Source organism: Telmatherina bonti, assembly GCF_933228915.1.
Source record: "Telmatherina bonti genome assembly, chromosome: 22".
NCBI lineage: Eukaryota > Metazoa > Chordata > Actinopteri > Atheriniformes > Telmatherinidae > Telmatherina > Telmatherina bonti.
Genome location: NC_136631.1, coordinates 31,212,028 through 31,235,964, shown reverse-complemented (window position 1 = coordinate 31,235,964; position 23,937 = coordinate 31,212,028). Strand labels below are relative to the sequence as shown.

General features: G+C 43.8%; 1 protein-coding gene across 1 annotated transcript in view; it reads left to right on the top strand.

Annotated features, from left to right (window-relative positions):
* Nucleotides 1-22,596, top strand: part of LOC306772640 (transcription factor IIIB 90 kDa subunit-like) — a 157,987-nt gene extending 135,391 nt beyond the window's left edge. Inside the window, exons 17-19 of the mRNA XM_079262208.1 lie at nucleotides 9,027-9,078; nucleotides 17,034-17,193; nucleotides 22,138-22,596. Of these exons, the coding sequence (XP_079118334.1) occupies nucleotides 9,027-9,078; nucleotides 17,034-17,193; nucleotides 22,138-22,175 (250 nt within the window). The 3' untranslated portion in view covers nucleotides 22,176-22,596. The remainder of the gene's footprint in view (nucleotides 1-9,026; nucleotides 9,079-17,033; nucleotides 17,194-22,137) is intronic.
* Nucleotides 22,597-23,937: the final 1,341 nt, after the last annotated feature.

Below are 23,937 nucleotides of genomic sequence, written 5' to 3'. Positions count from 1 at the left end.
GCTACACCAATTGGTTCAGTTTACTATTAATAATTTGCTTGTCCCTGATATACAGCTGCACCGTATGTTTATGTGCGTGTTTGAAGCTAAATTATGATTAAAATTGCTGAGTCGTTTATAAACCTCCTTCAGGTGTTCAGAGCAGCTCTGTGTATTTTCCAGAAGAGTCTTTGGTGACACGTTATCGTTGCATATGACTTTGTTGTCGCTCCATCCATGAATCTGTGAAAAACTCACTGGATGTCCAGCAGACCTGCACATTTGACAAGTTCCTTGGTCTTCTGCTGATCTTTTTTCTGGATGGGGCTGTAAACTCAGACTCAGTCATTTCCATCAACCTTGGAAAATTTTTAATGAAACTGGTGGAAGCATGTTTCCTGCTGTCATCTTTCAGATCAGTTTTACTGCTTGCTCTTCATGTCCAACATCAGACCTGCTCTGATGGGAAACCTACTTGATGTGTGGATGGGATACTATTCATACTCATGGCAGATGGATGATTTGCTTTCCCTGTGATTCAATGTTAGCTTTTATTGTCTTTGGCTCCATTAGCATTGATTCTGACAACATTACACACCAGAGCCTGACTCTTCTGCTGTTTTTCCTGGTGATTGGTGAACAGTTTGATAATTACCGCCACCTTTTGGCATTCGTGGTGCTTTGACACAGTATTCATATAACCTTTTAATTTTTTTGCAAATAATGAATGTCAAGTTTGATGATAACTGCATCTGCTTATTTTATGTGAGTAGTTAAATGATTTGAGGATTAAACGGTGTGTATTCCTGCATGTCTGTATGAACAAATTGCCATTTATATGCTGGAGTTCCTAGACAGTCAACAGCACCAGGGACTGTGTGTGATGGACCTTCTAGAGGAAACTAGAACAGTTCTGTTGGCTGAATCTGCATCTCCGCTTGCCAAGCTGCACACCGGCCCACAATGCACCAACTGCATGGATGCAACACACACACACAGCCTTTGTGAAGGAGTGTGTGTTGAGGTTGCATCATATGTGTACTTGAGTGTACTTTGTTTCTTGGAAAGTATGAGTGGGCACTGCTGTCGTGTGTGAAGGGGTTTGTGATTACGCCTGATTTAATTGTCCTGAAGAGCTGAAGGAGGCTCTGTGTGTGTGTGTGTGTGTGTGTGTGTGTGTGTGTGTGTGTGTGTGTGTGTGTGTGTGTGTGTGTGTGCGCGCGCGCGCGCGCGCGCGCGCGCCTCTAAGGATCTAGTCCCCAGCTGGAAAATCGAGTTGGAAGCTCAGATTATTATCATCATTTATTTACATCCTCGCTCATCGCAGAGCTAATTTGATTCAACCCCCCGTTTGCAGATTATCTCTCCTCTCCATCTCATCCTTCCTCCTCGTTATCTTATTGATTGGATTATTGTTTGAATAGTGAATTTATTCGCCTCCATTGGTTCGCCTCGGCTCATGCTTGCAGAGATGGAAATGGGAGTTGATTTTCAAACAAACACAACAAACACCTGCAGTCATCAGTGAGATTAGAAACAGCGCTCGTGGAACGATCTCACCTCGACATTAACAATCAAAACAGAATGTTAGAAAGACAAACAATATTTATGATGTGCTTAGATAACAGCAACCTGCTGCATCATCATAATAGCTGTGAAATGACAAGTGGACTGAAATCAAAATGGAAATATCTTAGACAGGAAATGTTATTGTGGTGAAAGTGAGTGTTAAAGCACAGCAGCGAGTGTGTGTTTTGAGTTTTACATACAACAGAGAATCTGACTCAGTGTGAAACACTCCCGAGACTCTGTGTGTGAATTAGAAATGACAACATTTGTGATAGCCGACGGGAGGAGGGATCCGATTCAGTTAAGTTTAACTCCACTCATTTAGGCGGCTGATATGGTGGATGATTATAACACTAGAGGGACGTACGAAGCTGGATCAAAGGTTTAACCAGGTAACGTCAGGCCCACTATCACCATGGCAACTTGAGCCGGGGTCAAACTAACCAAGTTGTATCAAATAGTTTCTGCACCAACTTCTATCTTATAAAATGTTTTTAAAGTGATAAAATTCACTGGATAATTGTTCATTCCTATGCTTTATTTGCTGCAAAGATTGTCTAAAGTCTCCTTTGGGCTCCTATTAAGTATCTAAATATGTGGGTCCATTTCAAACATTGTCAAATGTCATTGTTTATATACTCACACGCGTCACATAAAGAACACAAAAGACAAGAGCTTTTCGTATGTGACGCGAATATGACCTCAACATTACCCTTCTTACAGATTTCACTTTTTCATCCATATCAAAATATGCCTGCAACACACTCATTAATTATACCATCCATCCATCCATCCATCCAACATCCGTGCCACCTCAACTGGCTCCTCTCAATGTGGAGGAGCAGCGGCTCTACTCTGAGCCCCTCCGGGATGACCGAGTTCCTCACCCTATCTCTAAGGGAGATATTTGGATTTGAAAACCATGGCTGACTGACGAAGTTGAACTGACTGTCAGTAAGATCTTCATAGTCAGGTTTAAGGTCTTTATATGCTGCACAAGAACAGAGAATTGCAAGAACAAGTTTGTTCTGGCATCCCCATGTCAACAAAAAACTTGTTTACACTACCTGACAATGTCAGGGTGGGTCGAGGTGTTCTTGTCCTTCACTGCCTTATATGATGCGTTCATGCATCAATGGAAAAGCAGATAAAAACTTATCCCACCCACTTCACATTACTGACCATCAGAGGTGTATAATCCAGGTGCTAGGCGGCTGTTCCAACCAGTCACTAAACCACCTGAATGTACTTAGCTCAGCTACACTGCAAGGTAGATGCACCTGTTAGGGAAAACACCTGTTCTAAATGCACAGGCAGATCCAATCAATCCAAAAACATGGCAGAACTTTTACTTTGTGGCACCTGGATTATAGACCTCTGCTAACCAAACACCATAAAAGATAAAAGTTGTGCCCAGACGATGTGTTTGCAACAAGCTGCAAGAACTGGGGTCTTTCTTTTCTCACAATCCTGGAAGAGAAAACAAGTCCAAGCCCACGTCATTTACCCCTACAGCAGGTTAGGTTTAGGGTTGGGGTCAGGGTTCCTTCCCAGGACGGTTCCTCACTGTGGTGCCCTCCTGGGAAGGTTAAGTCAGCATCCCTCTTGCAGCCTGTTTCTTCTCCAAGATCTTCCCAGCCAGTAAAAGTCAGTCCGATGTTGACTCCTCTCATCTCTTGTTCTGTTTCTTTCTCTTCTTTTCCTCTTTGTCTCTGATAACGTCCTCTTGGGTTTCTACGCTTAAACAGTTGCGATGCGCATCCAAAGCGGCCAGTTTGTTGGTGTCCATTTGCTAGCATGTGATGCAAAATCGTGAAGCAAAACATAACTGCAACATGATGCTATGGGATGGAAAAAAAGTGAAGTGTGCTGCAGAACAGCTCCAGTTTTTTATTTAAAAAAAGATCTTTGTAGTTGTGGAGGCGCAGCTGCAAATGATGCTGTTGTGTTGGCGTTAACCATCGTCATTGATGATGATGACTTGATGACAGTGTTGGGTTAGATGTCAATTTAATGGTTTAACTCACGTTCCCATCTACACTAGAATAGATCCTTTCCCTTCATTTATCTCCATAACAATCCTCCAGGATACACAATGTTCTCATGGCCTTGTTGCTCCAACCTTTGACCCCCACCCAACCCACCGACTGCTTTTAATTTTGTTGCTGTTAATTGAAAAGACTCCATATGAGGCCAACCAGATGTTTGACAGTTGGTTAGAGACTGGAAACCATTTGGTCCCTTTACAAATAGTATTTTATATTATCAACCCAAGCCAATCCTTATGTGACACGCAAAAACCTGAATTAAAAATAGACATGAAACTGAGGAAAACAGTGTTGGTTGTCAGTGAAATGACCAGCATTTTCTAGTTTGGATGACACACCACCATGCTTTCCATTTCTTTCTTCCACTTTCTGTCACATTTTCTTCCCACCTTCCTTCCTGTCTGTAATCTTGTCCTGTCTTCTGTGATTATGCGTTCAGTCTCGGGTCATGTGTAACTGTTGACTCTCACTTGGTGAAAGAAGTTCAATGCCCACATTAAAATGACTCTGCTTCTGCTTTGACTTGTTTACAACCAACGACTTATTAACAACATGACATAGTTTAACTTGCTTATTATTGGGATTTGCAATTCAGCATTTGGGCTAACAACCTTGGAATAATTCATGAACACTGCCATGTTTTTCTTGTTCACCCCACTGTGATACTATTTCTGTCACCTCCCTTCCTGTTTCCTTCCTCTGTCTGTGCTCCCTCTCTTTACCATCTCCCTCTCTTTGTCCTTTTAATCCACGTACCTTCCTCTTCTTTTTAAGCCTCCGTCTCTTTCCCATCATTCTCTTTTCTTTTGTGCCTTCTTTCTACTTGTTGCCTGGCACCATCCCTCCCTCTCCTCCCCCTCTGCAGTGTCCAGGTCAGGGCCCCGGGGTGTTGGTCCCTTCTAGCACATGTACAAGGCCCTGAATAGTTCACTCAGTGGGGAGGGATCCATTGGGCTGACTGGGATGTTATAATGAGGTTTGAGAACGGAGGGGGTCGTCTGAGGTGGGGAAGATGCCACATTCATGCCCTCCCCCCCTTCCCTTTCTCCTGGTTGAAGTAGATTAATTAAAAGCTCACATGCACTTGCTGTTTTATCAGTGCGAGTCGAGCACTTACTGTAAGCCTCCAGGGAGGACTCAGCACGAGGCTGGGTGGGCAGGAAGGAGGGTGGGGAGCCTCCGGGAGCGATGCTAATTCCAGCCACTGGGATGGGATGGCAGCGTAGGAATTACTGCCAGTGCTGCGTTTATTTCTGATTATCCCTCCAACTGTCTAAGAAGACTCTGCGACAGACCGCCGGTCTGCTTGTCACTCGCAGTCTGATCTCGTCTCTCAGTCACACGGTTTTCGTGGCTCTTGTTCCCAGCGGGTCCTCTGCTGAACGAGCTGCTCTCCTGAGGCCAGCAGTGATGCAAAGATACCAGTAATCTAATGAAATCCTGCCTCGCATTGCAGCGAGGTTCTCTGGATTTTCACAAGATCCGCATCTCCCGGCGCTGTGGGCTGGTTTTAGGGAACAGCAAATCTCCTGTTTACTGTCTGGCTTCGCTCTGCACTCTCTGTTGATGAAACTAGTTAAATTTGGCTCCTGTGTTTGTTTTTTTTCTTCGCCTTCGTTTTATCTCCTCAGCAACGATTCCATTCAGACAGTTTTCTCAACAATCATTTACTAACTGGTATTCCAGTTTATCGTGTATTTGGAATAAACAAACGAGCCAGTTATTGTCCTTCCAGTGGATAAACCAGCGTCCCAGTTGGTTTGCTGAAGCTACCATTGTTTTCCATCTGACAGACATATCCACGGTAAAACCCGTCTTTATTTTCAAAGACAAAGGGACCTTTTTGTACACTTTCATCTCATCTCACTTGGATTACGGCAAAATCTTTTTACCTGCCTGAACCAAAACCATTTGATCGACTGTGAACTGAACAGACGTCGGCTGCCAGGTTTTTAATCCAGCGCCGAGAGATTTGATGACGTCACTCCACGTTTAGCATCTTTACAGAGGCTTCCTGGACTTTTTGCAGTAAATTACAGGGTTTTGCACAATAGTTTCAAAGCTCTTCATGACCTCCTCCTGAGAGATCAGAAGTATTCCAGCAAGAATTGTGTGTTTTTAGACTTAAATGGTGACAGAACATTTGAAGTAAAGACACCAATAAGGCTTCATGTACAAATAGTTCTTATCAGCTTATTTCTTCTTCATTCTTATTTACAAACTGTTTACAAAGTTGCTGAAAATCTGCATATACAATATAAATAATACAAAAATAAAATGTTATTTTGAAAATAACTTTTGCTATTTTAATAAAGATTTTGTTGTTTTAGAATAAATAGGAAAATATTAGATACTTTCCTGCATATTTCCCTCAGGAGGAAAATTAACTATTTTTATTCATTTAATTGATTCAGGGACAACCAAATGGAATTTAATGTTATTGTTGGTCTTCCATAAAACACCGGTGTCCATTTAAACAGCCTCGCTGACACTTTTCTGACCTTAAATCAGAGCTTCTGACTCGGTTTGAGATCATACTGATTAAACTTTGAGCACATCTCCGGAGCCGTTGTTGTCCTGCAGCATCTTGAGGCTGAGAAAACACAATTCACCAATTTTCTAACCTGGAGCATCAAGTTAAAGCTGTGTTCTGCTTAGCGCTACCAGGTCACACTCCAGCAACTGGATATCAACACTTTAACCATTTTAGACATGCATCATGGTGGATCAGCGAAGAAACCCAAGAGGACATTTGTCAACAAAGAGAGGGAAAAGTAAAGAAAGTGTGAACATCATGTTGACTGATGTTGGCTGCAGAGATCTCAGAGAAGCTGTGGAAGATGGATGCTGAGTTAACTTTCATTAGAGGCACCAAACTGAGAAAATCTGCCAAGCTTTAGTTTTCCGGGTTCTTAAGGCTGTGGGTCAGCTAAAGGCCCGTCCACACACCACCAGAACAGAGACGTTTGTTTTGTCCTCCAGGACAGCGAGAAAGAATAAATGGTTCTTGCATCATGGTTTGGGAGTTCTCTGAGCTCGTTCCAGATACATCAACTGGGACTTTTGGAGTCTATCACTGCGAAGACATGTTTTCATTTTGCTATGGAGGAAATATGGTGCTTACTGCTGATCATGCTGTGTTTCTACAGAAGGGTTGTGGCTGGAATGTAGCTCTGGGGGGTTCAGCCGGTTTCACCCACAGACCACCACCCTCAGATACTTACTGTGTTTCAGGACCAGAATGACAAGCTCTTCATGCATGTCTGGGTGTGACCTAATTCCAGCTATGATTTCTGATAACCAATACTATACGATCACACGGTGATGCTTAACCAATGAAATGCCTTTGGGTGTGTTGTTGTGCAACTTGCAGAGTGATTAAAAAGGTCAAACACGGGGAGACAACTTGAAGAGGCTCAGAGTTTTCTTGAGTTGTCTTCCCGCGGTTATGTTTGTGATTTGATGTCACGACAGGCGGTGGGGACGGTGAAGGTGTGGACCCAAATGCAAAGACAAGGGAACCAGGATGCGGATTTCCAGATTTATTGTAACCCAAGGGACTAAAGCAACAAACAAACTAACAGACTAAATGATCCCGTAACCAAGAACTGAAACTGAGGGGTATAAAGACACTGGGGAAAACAAGAAACAGGTGTACTGAATGAACTAAAACAAGACCAAGTGAACTTAATGAACAGGAAAGGGTCAATAAAGCTAAAAAACAAACAAGAGAACCAAACAGGAAAAACTACAAAATAAAACAGGAAACCTGAAACCAAGGCACAACAAAAAACCAAATCATGACATTTGAACCCTGACTCCATCTGTTCTCTGTCACCTATGTTTGGGTTTTAGATCCAACAGGGACTTTATGCAGCAAAACAGGAAGCAGAAATGTTTCATTTTACTTTTTCTACTGATGCATAACATTAGATAAGGTTTGAAGGAAAGCAGGGTAAAAAATCTGCTCTAAGTTACATAAAGATTACTGATCTGACACATATGTTTAATAATCTGTACACACATGCTCATTAAAGCCTCCATGCTAGATGTGTTGCTTCAACCTCAAGTATATCAATATAACTCTTCAGATCCACCTGCTGAATGTGATCTTTGATCATTAAAATTTGCTGCAGCAGTAATACAATGATTAGCTTTAATAGGCGATGGACGTTATGGCCAGACGTTTAGGTTAATAACATCGCCGTGCCAACCTCAGACTCACCGGGAGGTTTCATGTCATCAGATTCACCAGTCGCTCCTTCATCCCTGCACCTGACGGGGATGCTGGATGTGTTTCCACGCAGCAGGTTGTTATATCTGGTTTACAAACTTTACAAGGTTCAGGATGTTCAGCATGTATGGAATCTAAAGTGAGAGGAAATATTCTACAGTTTTCCACAAAGATGTCCGTCCTGACGTGTTCCTGGGAGCCGGCTGCTGGCTCTTGTCCGAGGTCGGAGGTTATTGATCGCCCAAATTTCTATAAAGCTGCTCTATAAATATTAAGTAGCTAAATTTTTTTCCATCTCTGTCTCGCCGCTGTCTGTGTGCATGCAGACCAGCGGTGTCTAACTCCGGTCCTCGATGGCCGCATCCCTGCAGGTGTTGGGGGTTTCCCTGCTGCAACACACCTGATTCAGATCAATGGGTAATAAACAGACTAAGTCTTATGTCAAGATCTGAATAAGTCTGCTAATTTAGTCTGATGTGTGTCAGGTGTGTTGCAGCAGGTAAACTCCTAACATCTGCAGGACTGCAGCGCTCCAGGACCGGAGTTGCCCACCCCTCATATAAACTGTCAGTCTCATGACCCTTCATGGTGTTTTGAGGTGTTTCCCTACAAACTCTGTCCAGCTAGAACACATCAGAAGTTCTCAGCGGTCTGAGAGGAAACATTTTGTGGTCTAAAAACATTTTTCTTGAATGAAATGTTTAAAAAGATTGGTGGGAGTGTATAAAATGTTGTTTCAATGTGCATCCTGAACACCAGGCGTCACATTGCCTGCGAGTCATTTCCATTTCATTTAGAATAACTTTATTCATTATTACAACTTTTATTGTTGATTCAGTTGAAACAGAAGATTTTATGAAGATAAAGCAGCTTCGCATGTCTGCCGCATGCTTCCCCAGCCTAACTGGTCTGACACCAGTACATGGCTTCAGGCAGCTGAGAGCTTCTGTGTCCTCGCTGCTGAGGTGAAGGGTGAAATCTAATCTGAGCCCGGCTCGGAGTGAAAGAGTCTGGAAATGAATATCTTCCTTCCAGGCTTTCAGAGGTGTTTAATCAGGAGGTCTGATCTGCTTGTAAACTTGCTGGGATATCAGATGGCGTTTCGGTTTTCCACGGCGGTGCGACTGGGAGCGACTGGGAGGGGATGAAGGTCAGTCAGAGTTTAACGTAAAGTTTCCTGTGTGCTCCTGTTGCAGGTTGCAGCCGTTCGTCAGCAGACAGCCCAACAAGAAGCTGGCTGTGGAACAGGTGAGCTCTTCATCTCTCTCCCCCCCTCGCTCCCCCTCCTGTACTTCACCCTCACGCCTCCCTCTGTCTCACCCCTACTCACCCTATGAGAAGTTTTATCCACCGTTCCTTCGCTCTTTTAAACACAGATTCACTTGGCTTCATTTTGAAATCTTCTAACACAAAGAATTTTTATCTTATTTGTTGTAAAGAGAAAATAAACACAAATACTGGAGATGTTTCATTTTGGCTTTTTTACCGATATCTGATATTCTGAACTCCCATAGTGATGTCAACCGATACTGATATTTCTGGAGCGAGTTGTGCCAAACAAGCAAAAATATCTGGAAAAACATACATGACATCTCTTATATTTTGTTCTTTTTATGTAGCGTAGCTGAAAGGTTTGATATATATAATACCTATAATGTCTGATATTAGCTGATAATATCGCTAACGAATACGTTTAAAGGTGTAAAACTATTAGACAGGAAAGAGTAGATTTTTATTTATGATTATTTAATAAGGAAGATTTTAAATGCAAGCCAGTGAAATATATTAGAACCGCAAGATAAAAATACAAAATCATTCAAATAACAAAACAAATGTAAAGTATTAAACACTAACCGAATAATCTGCCTTGAGGATTATATTGAGCATTTATATATTAGATTATATCAAGCATCAGGCTTAATATGAACAGAAAACTAATGAAATGATGAGGCTCTTCTGTCTGATCATGATGTAATTTATAAATTCAATGTGTAACAAATCAGTTTAGGATCCAGATTATATGAAACAATCCGTGCGTTTACATGAGAGTTTTAATTCCGGTTTAATTCCGATTAAAACTTAATACCGCTTTAAACTGATGAAAAACGACCATGTAAACACTTCATTCTTGATGCTAATTTCTATTCGGAATTAAACTTAATTCCGATGTAAGCGTCTGGTTTATTCGCATTTTAATCCCGAACTATTTAATTCCTCCGTCATGTAAACCTTCATTCCACTCTAAGTTAATTCTGGTCGTTCTGAGCATGCTCGTTACCTCGTCCTGTCCCGATGTTGTTTTTCCTCCCGTGTTCGGTGGTCTATCTTTCTTTTCCTTCTCAGTTGCTGCAGAAAGTGAAGTAGTATGCTCGTGTTGAGCTGCTACTTCACATTTATAATAAAAATAGCAGTGAAACTGGTTCTTATTATGTCGTTTTTACAAGTTACGACTGAAAAGACGAGAAGCAGGGAGCCAACTTTGTTTATTTCTGGTATACGTCATACGTCACATGCACCCTCTGTCCAATCAGAACCCTTCCCAACCCGCCGCTCTAAAGAGGAGTTAAGTCAGGATGTGTTTCATGTAAACCTTCATTCAGAATTATTATTTTAATGTCAACTTGTAGGAAAATACGTTAATTCCAAGTTATTAATTCCAAATTAAAAAGCCATCATGTAACCGTAGCCAATGTGACATCTGGATTTAACGTTTTCACCTCCAGTTGAAACCAAATCAGAAAATACTGCAGTATTTAAACAGACATTTAGGTAAAAAAAAAAACAACCAGTTCATCAGACAAAACAAACTCCACCACATTCTGGTTGATAAACTTCAAACATCATGGAAAGAAAAACTGGAAGAAAACGTTTTTACAAGTAGAAATCTTCCTGTTAGAGTTCTAAACAAATGGTTGTAGTAACCCAGGCAGTACAGTCTGACTAGTTACACACCACGCATGTAGACGTAACATCGTTGATCACTAAGCGCTGTATAAGTGTTGATCAGTGTATCGCGATACACTGTCTTCAGCAGAGATTTGACATGTGTGAGTTTTTAAGTGAACAGGTCTGCTGTTCTTCCACCACTGCATTTTTTTTCATGTTTACATCTTGGAACATCTAAAAATCCAGAATATCTTCTCCTCAGCATCTCAGCTGGAGTATGATGATGGAAAAGTTCCTGAAGCCCAAACAGATATGAGTAAAATCTTAAAAATCCTTCCTGTAATGGACAGGAAGCTATTCTGGTTCCATCAGAACCAGAACCAGGAAGGAAAACCTCCATCCAGAAGCCTCACTGGGATCTGGTTCCACAGAGCAGGTCTGATAACTGAAGGTTCTGCTCCCCGTTCCACTTTTAGAGACTCCAGGAACCACAACTAACCTGCAGTCTGAAAGTGAAATGATCCGTTGGGGATATTCTGAAACCGGGTCCAGTTCTGATGTGTTTGAGGTACCTGTTAAAACAAGCAGCTGTGTTTACGGAGTATTGATCCGGATCCAGACCCGGATGTCTTCATTGGTCTGGATCTGGTAGGTTTTACTTTGTGAGCTCTGCTAACAGATAACAGGGAGGCAGGAGGAGATAAACCAAAGACAGAGTGGATGTCCAGGAAAGCAGAACTTAATGGCAGCATGAGGAATGTTTTATCTGCTGGGTGTGTTTCTGGTTCAGGGCGGTGATGTGAATCAGCAGCCAGATGTTCCACATGTGTTTATATTCAGAGAGGAAGCGTCTCCATTTATCGTTTTTTGTGTTTCACAGGATTAGTTTTAACACAGATCTGTATGTTTGTGCCGTAAAATCCATCCAGAACTTCGTTTGACATTAGAAATAAAACCAGAAGCTGCTTTTCAATAAACCACCAAGCAGTTCAGTGAGAAACTTTTCTTCCTACTGCTTTCAGGCAGAGTTGCAGGTAGTCATGGTGACGATGATGATGATGATGAAGCAGTGAGTCCTCAGCAGCTTTATCTGCTGTGAAATGTCTAAGCAGAGTGTAAACATGTTCATTTTGTCTTGTTTGGCCTCGAGCCGCTCTCAGAGTTTCTCCCGGCTGCTGCTGAAGCGACAGCTGAGTGACGGAAACCTGCAGGTGTGTGTTGTGAATGCAACTTTATTTATAAAGCACTTTCTGACAGCTACGGCTGAACAAAGTGCTGAACATAACATAATTAACATATTAAACTTAAAACAATGAAATATAAAACCATAAAATCTAAAACAATGAAACAAATAAAAAGTGATTCTGGGTGAAATACCAGTGGGAATCCGTCGTCTTGCTGCCCGTCAGTTCCTCCACATGTTGTTGCATCATAATAAACATCATGTAATCCTGACGGTTTCCACTGGTTTCCATTGTCAGACTGGCATCATAATGAAGTAAATTCCATTCCTTCTGGCTTTAAAAGGGTCTTAAAACGTATTAATTTGGTTGAACATCGCAGTCAGAGCTTTGTTGTTAGCAGGATACATTCATTTGTGGCTTTTCTCTTTTTATGGGATTAGTTCACAATGAGGAGCTGCGGCGTAACGAAGCCGTGACGGTGACAGACAGCGGCTCGTTGTCGGGCTCCGCGCCCGCCTCCTGCTGAGCACACGGGATGAATAAACCTCCACTCAGACCGTGTGAGAGGTGAACCTCACCCTGTCTTTGTTTGCCCTCCCCTCCTTCTGTTTCCCTTCAGGGCATTCCCCCCTCATAAAAAATAAAACTCTTGACTGGTCTTAAAATAAAAACGACCTTAAACTGAAACATAGAAATGTCTTTAACGGCCATTTTCAGGTTTTTCCCGCCCATCCTGCAGCGACGTCGTTCTGTTTTTATGGTTAATCCAGAAACTTCCTGCTGCAGCGATGAACCTTTCTGGATGCGAGCAGGTCAGGAAAACTTTGCTGGCTTGTAGCTGAAAGACATTTAAACATTTCTCTCTCTCTCCAGCGCTGTGTGTGACGATGTTGTTAGACCGGGGTCATGAACCCGACACGGCGAGCAGCTCAGGCACCTTCAGACGGCTGGTTTCTTCTGATTGTCGCCTCTTATTGACTTTTCTCTGTTTTATCAGCAGATCAGCTGAATGATAATATAACCTGATACCAGTAATGTTCCATTAAACCCATTAACTGGGCTGGGAAATAAACCAGTGTACGTTTACTGAGACTGGAAATGCATACTGGGATGTGATGGTGGTCTGCAAGCAGCTCAGTGGTGGATTCTCACAGCTCTGAGGAGGAAACGTCACTGTAGATGCTACGGCTGTGACGATACGCTCTTGTCCCGATCCGATTCCGATTTTTTGGGTGCCGATTCAATTTAAATTGCAATACTCATGATTTTGCTGATTTTTGTAGATTAAAAACAAAAAAAAAATGTATAAAACTAATTTTTTCTCGTCATTTTTCTTGAGATTTCTATTCGGAAAAAACAACGCAGTAGCCAGACCATCATTCTGCTGTTATTATGCCCAGGAAGACGAGTAAAAAGATAAATAAAAAACCATAAAAATGACAGAAATTTTACAGTAGATAATTTTTTTTTATTTGGGAAAAAAAATGTAACAAAAAACCTATTTTAAAATTGTGAAGCAAAAAAAAAATCCAGATTTTTTATTTTTCCATTCGATTTTCCCGCTGCTAGTTGATGTTCGTCATGATTCTGAATGGTGAATAAACAGATTATCATGATTTATTTAGATAATTTGTCGTCATTCAGTCTTACATGCAAACAATTTATCCTTCTATTTAATTCCGTTTTATTTGTGTAAAACTGAGAGACAATAAGAAATCTCTCATGCCGTCTAATTCGTTGTTTTCCAGTTATAATCTAATTAAATCGGATCCATCATGTGATCCATACTGGTCCAGTTTATAACGCCGTTCTTATAAACTTATATATTCATATAAATAACTTCCAGGTGAATAAAACTGCATCAGATCAGATTTAATCCTCATCTGAGCTGGAAGAGGAGATGGTGGAGAGGAAACGGTCCGTCAGATCAGGAAGGCGCTGAGTCATGGCGTCACCGCTCCACGTGAGTCCGTGGAGGCTCAACGCCAACGTCCTCCAGACCTGACGTGCTTGCACTGCGTTTGTCTGGATGTTCTTTGTGATTGGTCAGCTTGTGATTACAAGTTTCTGAATATCTGGAGCTTCTCCTCCAGTCTGTGCAGCAACCACGGAGGAAAACCTGCAGAACATCTCGCACGGCGTCGGCGACGTGGCCCGACCACACGCAGACGCCATGCGAGTATAAAACCAGGGACACCTGCTGAGAAGGAAGACAAATGACAGCAGCAATGTCAGACTTTGTCTCTTGTCTTCAGTGGTGGACCAGGCAGAAGAAGCAGGCGGGGGCGGGAAACCTGGAAAAACTTTCCATTTCAGAGCGTCTCGGTCAGCGTTCACCAGCGTCCTCCTCGAGGTGACGTCCGTCCTCCTGCAGGTTCCTCTCCTGGATAGGTCGGTAGATTTTACACGAGGAAAACCTGTGTGGGAAGTGTGAAAGTTGATGCACTGCGGTAGGAATGTCCCGGTGAACCCAGGACATGGCTAGCCCCCCCCCCCCTCTACAGAGGAAGCACATCTCTCCCAGGCACCTCAAACGCCTCAGATGTCCTCCTTATCTCTGGAACCCAGTTCATGTCTGAGATGAGACTGGTTTGGACCGTACAGGACTGGTCTGTAATCTGCCAGACACAGACAGACAACACGTCCCTTCGGCTGATTTCAGGAACCCAAAATAAAAAGAGCGCCGTAAAAATAGGAAAAGTTAAATGAGCTACAAAGATACTAAAATAAAAGTTTTGCCGCAGTAGGAACCCTGAAAAGGTGTAAAATCAGTGTTTAATGAAGAAAAAAGCAGCAGAACTGACTCGTAGCGAGGAAAGAGAGGAGTCCCGATGTGAACCAGTAGCAGTCTGACACTGAACTGGTGTGAAAACTGGAGAAAGATGATGTTGATGATCCTGCTGAGGATAAAATAAAAAGAAAGCAAAATGATTTCCAAGTTTTTCCCTGGCAGGAAAAACCTCCTGCAGCCTCTGCCTGTTTCCCTCCAACCCCCCCATTCTGCTCATGTCCTCTCTTTTCCTGCCTCTCTCCTTTATTTGGTCTTTTCTTTACTTTTCCTCCCGTTGCTCCCCATTCCTTCATCTCTCACCTCCCCCCCCCCCCCCCCCCCGCTCAGCCTTTGTCCCCTCTCCATCATGTGCTCCTGGCAGCTCTGAATGAAGGAGCTTGGGGAGCTCAGGCTCTGTCAACCAGGAAAAAAACATTGCCACAAGGGGCCAGGTCAACAAGGCTTGTTACCTAGCAACCCCTCACACCTCCCCCTGGGAACTGGGAACAAACGGCGTCGGCCTCCCGTGTTATGTAATGTCACCTCTTCATTCAGCGACGGGCTCGGTGAGGAGAAATGTGTTGTGGCTGCTGTCTGCCGTGTGTTCCTGACAACGTCTTCAGCCTCTCCGCGGCTCCTCACATTCTTCAACCAATCCAAAGGGAGGAAACAATCAGTTTTCCCGACATGGAATCTGATGGAAGAGGCGGCGGACACAGCAGAGTCAGAGATCTGAGAAGGGGACGAGGTCATGGGAGGAGGGCTTTGAACTGCAGACGATCGCTCTGGCTTTGCAGCAGCAGTCCGCTTATGCAAGCAATCATCCTGGCAAGTAATGACCGCATCTATTTGAAGTTGGGCTCCATAGAAGCCGCCAGGTCAGCAGGAAACCACACGACATGCCCAGACTTCGGCTCGGCCTGTGGAGGCGCAGAGACCCCCCCCTTTTTCACCCCACAACCCTGAACTTCTTCTAGTTTCTGCAGAACAAGTTGATCAGTTTACATTCAGGCTCACCGTTGTTCTGCAGCCGGACGCACTCGTTTATGATCCGTCATGCTTCACGCAGGTCGTACGCCAAGCTGGGGAAGGGGTTTCGCCCCCGTCGCTCATTTCTTACTGTTTCAGTTCATTACACAAGTTTTAACATAAGACAAACAACCTGATTCATATAAAATGCAGTTTCTAAATGGTGATTTTATTATTAAGGGGAAAAAAACTCAAAGCTTTCATGACCAGTTGTGGAAAAGTACCCCCTTCTTCTTCTTGCTGCTTTATTGCTGTTGGGAGACGTGACTTCCTGTTTGGTTGCTGCGTCGTCTGTTTGCAGGCAAACCGAGACCAGAGTCTGCTTCCTGGGTCAGTCGGTGTTCATACTGGGCCGAAAGACTCGTACTGTCCCTGGAAGCGGACCATGGTCCGTTTGAAGCAGACCAAGCAGCAGCAGAGGGAACTTGTCCTCCACGCTGCGACTTCTTGCAGTAATTTTATTTGAAGTGGAGTGATGTCCTTCCAAAAACAACGTTAACACCTGAAAGGAGCTGATCAGACACTTCCGGAGCTTTCTGCAGCTTCAGTTCTGGTTGATGACTGCAGTGGAAGACGCACACTTTGCTCTGGAAGTGATCGTTGCAGGAAAACTAGCAGCAGCTTTATTTTGGGGCATTTTGTAATGAAGACGTTGATACAATTAACAGCTATAGAAATGTTTGTTTTTCTGATCCTTCATCCTTATGAAGAAACCCTGTTTGAAAATTCCACATTTGCTACGTTTACATGGGAGTTTTAATTCCTCTTTAGTTCCGAACAAAAGTTAATTCTGCTTTAAACTGATGAAAAATGACCATGTAAACACTTTTTAAACTGATTTTTATTCAGAATTAAACTTGGTTCGGATGTAAGTGCCGCTGCTGGTAATGAAATCACCTGCGGCTGGCCTCCGGGGGAGTTCGTCACAGAGGTGTGTGAACCTCTGGCAGCTTGGCTAAAACTCGGCTAAAGAAAAAATCCTTCTAATTATATTTTTACCTCATTTTCACCCTCAAAGCATAATTTTTAATTTCAACGGCGCTTTCTGAGCCATGACTGCGAGATTTCGCCCACAGGCTCTGAGTCGTTTTCACCCCTTCATGTGATTCGCAGAGTTTTTAACGAATCCTGTAAACTGAGATGATAAAGTCCCATCATGTGGGACGGTCACGTTGCAGTCACGCTCCATCGCCGTGTTTTAGTCCTGGATGTCCACGTGGGACAAATGGAGCGTCCCCTCTTCACTGCCCGTCCTTCAGCTCACATCGATGTTTATTCTTCATATCTCATCCTGGGAAATAACGAACGAACACGTCTGTCTGTTTCCTGCTCAGGCCGCCACCTCCGCCCCCCTGCCCACGCCTGCCGAAGCGCCCGCCAGTGGAGTGGTGGTGGAGAGTGGGCCGGTTGTCTATGACGATGTGGCTGCTGATGAGGAGGAGGAGGAGGAGGAGGAGACGTGTGTGAGTGCCATGGAGCTGCTGGGTGGCAACGGTCAGTTGAACCAGAAGTTTCTGCGTCCTGTTTGTGGTTTGTTTGTTTTTGTTTGTTAACGACACCTCAGAACATTCGCCATTTTCCCGCCTCGACGGCTAATCCTGCATCCTACCTGACCTGTAATCTCTCTCACCAGCAGCAGACGATCTGATGACCCTTGTTTTGTCTCTTTAAATCTTCTTGCGTTTTTTGCTGAATCAGCGACGTTGCGTGTTTGAAACAGTCGTTGTGTTGATATCCGTTTTCTAGCGCGGAGCAAAACTCTGCCTCAACAACGCGTCCTGGATGTAAAAGTTGCATCTTGTTGGTTTCAAACTCCAGAAATGCACATGATAGAAGTCACCGTGTCTTGTCCGCAACGCAGAGTTTTACGGTCAGAAAGTAACAGAATACAGCTTTAAGAAGTGATGACTACTCGATGAAGATATTTGAAAATATTTAGATTTTTTTATGGCGCACTTATTTATTTTTTATCTTAAGGATTAAAATTTGACACCAAACCTCCATCTTGGTTGTCTTCATCTTCTTCTGTCTCTTCATTGTCTTCTTTCTCTTCTTCTTCTGATCTTCTTCCTCTTCGCTTCCTGTTCTTCATCCTTTTTGTTTTCTTTCTCAACTTTGGACCACGTTGTTTTTCGACAATTTCTCCGTCGTCTTATTTCTGTTCTTTTTGGTAGTCTTCGACTTCATCTTTATGTACTGTTTCATCTTTGTCTCTGTCATCTTCGCTGTCTCATTGGTTATTAGCAGAGTTGCCATGACGCCGAGGAAAACGCCAATGTAAATGCCTGCATTTAAAAAGTCTTAAACATCTATAAGACGTTTTACGCTCACATGATGTGGTTTTTTCAGACGTTTTGAGGCAGAAATATATGGCAAAAAATTCCAGTGATGGAAACATCTTTTTCGTAATTTATGTGATGTGGGGGGGGCGTGACCAGTTCATTTCCAGTAAAGATGATGTGGTTTGGAACAACAGCAAATTTCTGAGTTTTAGAAATTTAGCTCAGGAGGAAGAGCAGTTGTCCTTCAACAGGTAAGTTGAGGGATCGATTCCAGGCTTCCCCTGAAATGCCGAAGTGTCCTAGGGCAAGACACTGAACCCCAAACTGCCCCCCGATGTGCCTATCGGGGTATGAGTGTGTTGAGTGAGTGTGTGTGCGAATGGGTGAATGTGACAAGTAGTGTAAAGCGCTTTGAGTGGTCTGTATGACTAGAAAAGCGCTATAGAAGTACAAGTCCATTTACCATTTACCAAAAAAAAAAGAGCGAGAAAAGTTTTGAAAAGCAAATTTGCTGCAGCAAGTAGAAAAGGCCAAAAAAACGCTACGTGGTTACCTCGCGTAAGCCGCAGTTCTTATAAAATCTCGTCAACCGGACTCTAAACGTGGTTCAGGGGAAACACCTGTTTGTCAAAACGAACACAATATCGCTTTTTTTGTGAAAAAATGTCATGGAAACGCAGCTACAGTCTTTGCTTTTTCATCTTTTAATCATTTTTAAAATTATTGAATGAAACAATTGTTGAGGAACTTTAAGGCAGAAAACAATCTTAATGTGGTTTGAATCCCAAAATGAGTCCGGCTGAATAATAAAACATTAAATCTGGAAGTGAATGATGTCGCTGTGTAAAAGCTAACAAAAAGCTACGTTTAAAGTCGCGTTGGATTTTCAGTTGAAGGAAAATAAACTGAGAGCATTAGACGCTTATTTTAACGCTGACAAGAAGAAAAACAACATTTTTCTTTTATCTGATTGAAAGTTTCCTAAACAGAGCAGATTTCCTCCTGGTCGCTTTGTCTGCTGGGTCTGCGGGGTTGTTGCCGTGGCGACTGCATGTCCTGGTCTGAGCAAGGCTCTGGCAATGCATTCCTATGGCTGTAGTGTGGACTTTGACCTTTCCCGACCATTCCCGACCATTTCTGACTCTTCCCAGCCCTTCCCGATCCTTCCCGACCCTTCCTGGCTCTTCCCGGCTCTTCTCGGCTCTTCCCGACCCTTCCCGATCCTTCCTGGCCCTTCTCGGCCCTTCCCGATCCTTCCCGGCCCTTCCTGATTCTTCCCGGCCCTTCCTCATCCTTCCCAGCCTTTCCCGATCCTTCCCGGCTCTTCTCGGCTCTTTTCGGCTCTTCCCGACCCTTCCCGGCCCTACCCGGTTCTTCCCGACCCTTCCCGACCCTTCCCGACCCTTCCCGGCCCTTCCCGACCCTTCCCGACCCTTCCCGGTTCTTCCCGACCCTTCCCGGCCCTACCCGGTTCTTCCCGACCCTTCCCGGCCCTACCCGGTTCTTCCCGACCCTTCCCGGCCCTACCCGGTTCTTCCCGACCCTTCCCGACCCTTCCCGGCCCTACCCGGTTCTTCCCGACCCTTCCCGACCCTTCCCGGCCCTTCCCGGTTCTTCCCGGTCCTTCCCGACCCGGGAATGGTGACGTGTTTCCCATGTTCATGTTGTCGTGGGAATGAAAAGTTCTTTACAAATTTCCTTTGATTTGATCTGAAATCAGCAGAAATCATCATCAGAAAAATTTTATTTGCTAAATATTTGCAAAAAAAAGCTGTGGGTTTTCAGGCTCCAGTCAGTTTGTTGGAGCTTTTTCCGTTTTGTTTTTATATCCTGAATAACAGTTCAGTTGTTTTGGTGAAACGACTGGAGTCGAACGGTGAACCCGACGTAATGACTTCTCAGACGCAGTGCGTCTGGACCGGGAAACTGCGGCTCTCCTAATGATTCTGCCTCTTAGCTGCGTTTCTCTTTTGAATCTTGAACGTTTTAATGAGCCTCGGTAAGATTAAATTTCTTCCCTTCGTGTCTCTAGCTGTTAAACTTTAAGGTCTCTGACTCCGCTGCAATAAAAAGCCCTCAGCGACTGAATGGATTCTTGTAGGGGGCTCTTTGTTTAGACCGTTGCCTCCTCCTAGGCGAGGCCAAAAGGTCAGGGTCGACCTCAGAGCTGCACCACTGGAGGGGACCAAGGGGACTCTGGACGCCCGGAGACCAGACCTGTCTGTCAGTTAATGGACTCCTTTCCTGGAGCAGAAAGTAGAGACGCTCTTGTTCAAGTCTTAAAGAGAAACTCTGGACATTTAGTTCCTCTCCGTTACACACAGGGATCAACTATTAGAACAAATCTGCCAGGTTCAGCATGGAGAGTCCAGCATGAGACTGTAGCAGCTACCGGGACGAGTCACGGTAATCCGAGCTCGTCTGAGACGGCTAACATGCAGCTACTGCTTCCAAACATTTACATCATTTAATCCATTTTACATGTATGTTGAAACGAAGGCTTCAGTCCTGTGCTGGCTGGTGAGACGTGATCCTCACGACGGCAGGATTTAACGTCTCTTGTCAGATAGAATGAAGGATGTGTCCTCTCGGCCGTAAACACAGACTTTATTCAGAAGTCGACGTTTCTCCGACTGCACTTCATTTTATAAATCAGGTTTTATGATTTGGTGAAAGCAAACTCAAATGCCTAAAAAAAGGGACCTACTGCGAAACTCTTATGTTAAAATATGGAAAATAAAACATGCACAGTAACGAGTTTCTGACCTATTTTACTGTTTCCAAACACGACTCATCATTTTCAGACATGTACTAGAAATCAAGACTCAAGTAAAAGTACAAGTACTTTATGAATAAAGATACTTGAATAGAAGTTGAAGTGTTCTTGAAGTGCTCCACTTAAGTAGAAGTACTAAAGTATTCAACGTTTTTTTATTTAAGTATTACAAGTAGTTTATTTTAAAATCAAGTACTCAAGTACTGAAAATAAAAGTAGCTCATTGTGTAGTTATTTAAGACATTAAACTTTTTATATCATATTCCCTTCTTAAATCAGTAAGCATACTTTAAATGTTTTTATTTTTTAATGTAAAGACGTCTCTTCATCCATAATTTATGGCAACTAAAGCAAGTCGGCTACTTATAAGCTGTGAAAACTAAAGTAATTAGTATTGTTGATTCCTCTGCAGTGGATGTGTTCCTTTGGATTCGGGTTCCCTCTTCCGAAGACTCACACACACACACACACACACTTTTACACAGTTATGTAGCTTACTTATAAAGCACCAGAGACATATTATGTTGCTGCTGACTTGCTGCGTGAAGATCCTTCACTCCCACTCAGCAAAGCTGCCAGAGATCCTTTAGCTACAGGAAAGAGGTCCCACTCTTTTTATTTTTTTTAACTGGCATGAAACTGAAACTGACACACTTGCGTACAGAGATTGTTTATAGCGACACACATCACACTCTAACAGGTATAATAGATTTAAACAAATTACCATAGTTTTTTTTTTCTTTTCTGCTGTTATAACAAATAACAACAATAAAAATATATCAGAGTAAAAGTATCATAATGATCCAACGTATGTAGAGGAGTAAAAGTGGAAGTAGGAGAGAAAAAGTAATGCTTCAATAAAGTAGAGATTCTACATTTTACTACTTAAGTGAAGTAGTTCTACTTTATTATACATCTATGATCCTTTTCCACTGACTGCAATGTGTGTACCTGACCCTCCTGTGTGTGTGTGTTGCTGACTGCAGTGTGTGTACCTGACCCTCCTGTGTGTGTGTGTTGCTGACTGCAGTGTGTGTACCTGACCCTCCTGTGTGTGTGTGTTGCTGACTGCAGTGTGTGTACCTGACCCTCCTGTGTGTGTGTGTTGCTGACTGCAGTGTGTGTACCTGACCCTCCTGTGTGTGTGTGTTGCTGATTGCAGTGTGTGTACCTGACCCTCCTGTGTGTGTGTGTTGCTGACTGCAGTGTGTGTACCTGACCCTCCTGTGTGTGTGTGTTGCTGACTGCAGTGTGTGTACCTGACCCTCCTGTGTGTGTGTGTTGCTGACTGCAGTGTGTGTACCTGACCCTCCTGTGTGTGTGTGTGTTGTTGACTGCAGTGTGTGTACCTGACCCTCCTGTGTGTGTGTCGCCCTTCAGAGTACGGCAGCGACGGAGATTACGACGAAGGCTTCTAGCAGCAGCGTGCTTCCTCCCAGTTATCTGTTGGGAATTTCCAGTGGAAGAAACGGATGAGAAAAGCTTTGACTGCAGATCGGATGTGAGGAAACCGGATCCTGCTGAACCCACGGGCCGCTCGGATGGTGCTGCTGTGGAAATGACTGGAAACCAGTGGTGCGGAGCAGGTCGCTGATGGTCGGGGATACAGACCAGTCCGGGTTCCAGTGGGAACTGGTTTGATTTGCAGATGAGAAAATGAAAATAAACATAAAATCAGTTTTTAATCGGAGGCTTGTCTTCCTGGAGGACGGAGCCGGACTGTCCCCTTGCAGCGACACCAGTCTTCTGCATGAACTCCTTTCAGCCTTAAAGACGATCAGATTTTTTTTCTTTTTGCCTCGTCTTCAGATGGAGATGCTCCGCTATGATTTATTTATTGGATTGTTTCCTCCAACTTCACTTTGTTATTGTAAATGTTCTATAAAAGGCTGCAGAGCTGGAAAACAGCTTTATTTGTGAATGAATGTTGGAGTGGAGTCAGACCGCAGATCTATTTTTGATGCTTTCGTTGGAGGAAGACGATGAAGAGGATTGTGCTTCATTCTGTCTGCTGCTGACGGTCTTCATGTCACATCTGCATGACGCTGTGTGCCTCTGCTGCGACAGTAAAGATCTCACTACCAGGACAAATCTGTGTGTTGTTGGTGCTTTTATAAAAAAAACTGTTATGAAGGTTATATGTCCTAAAAATGTTCCTCATGGACGGTTTTACTTCTTCTGTTCAGGCTTTATGTCATGGTGAATCTCCTCTGTGGGGATTTTTGATCAGCTTGTTGGAGCAGAAACACCAGACTTGTTCTGGCATCTTTGATGTAACGATGCTAAAACAAAGAGCAGGTTGTCGGCGTTTGGAGCGGCGACTTCCAGCTCAAACATCAACAGAAAAGCCGCGTCATGAACCTGAAGATGAAGCTGCGAGGTATTTCTGCTGTAGCTGCGACTCGAGTCAGACGGAAACTAAAACCATTAAAGTGTCAGATTTTAACCTGGTAAAGTGTAAATATTGTTGATGGAACATAAACCCGGGTTTAACAACCGAACTCTGGTTGACTTGGATCCATTAAACCTTCTAAACACAGCCAGGCGGGTGTTTGGTCCTCTTATCGCCATGTGACCTCCTGCTGGAGTCGACAGGCCACTTTCCGGTCCATCCTTCACCCAGTCGGTCTGAAATATGGGGCTGAACCTGCGAACCAGCCTGATCCCTCTTCCTGATGCCTGAGACCGACACCCGCCACAGGACGTCCCAGGATCAGAACCAGACCACCCCGTCTCCTCCGCAGCAGGAGCAGACGCCCGTATGAGGAGGTCTAGCTGGAGTCGTGGTGGTATCCATGGCAACGTTCAGATCTACGACTTCAGACTCGAGTTTTAAAGGGATACTTCTTCCTGGTGGTGACAGTTCCCTGAACCTCAGCGGAGCCGACAGTCCGCTGAGGCGTCACGCCACCTCTTCCTGATTCCACAGAAGCTTAATGAGCAAGTCGGCCGTAAGTTGAGACGAACTTTCTGAAGCTCTTCCAACGTCCTGGCTGGAAGGAAGTCTTCATGGCTGATGAGCTGTAGAGGCAGATGTTTGGACACAGCTGTCAGAGAACCAACCACACCGTTGGTGAGGCGGGGGAGAGGAATGGTGTAACATGAGCTGGTTGTCATGGCGATGACTCTACGAAGCGTGGAGAGAAGCTTCAGCGTGTCTACAATGTGTGTGCAGCAACA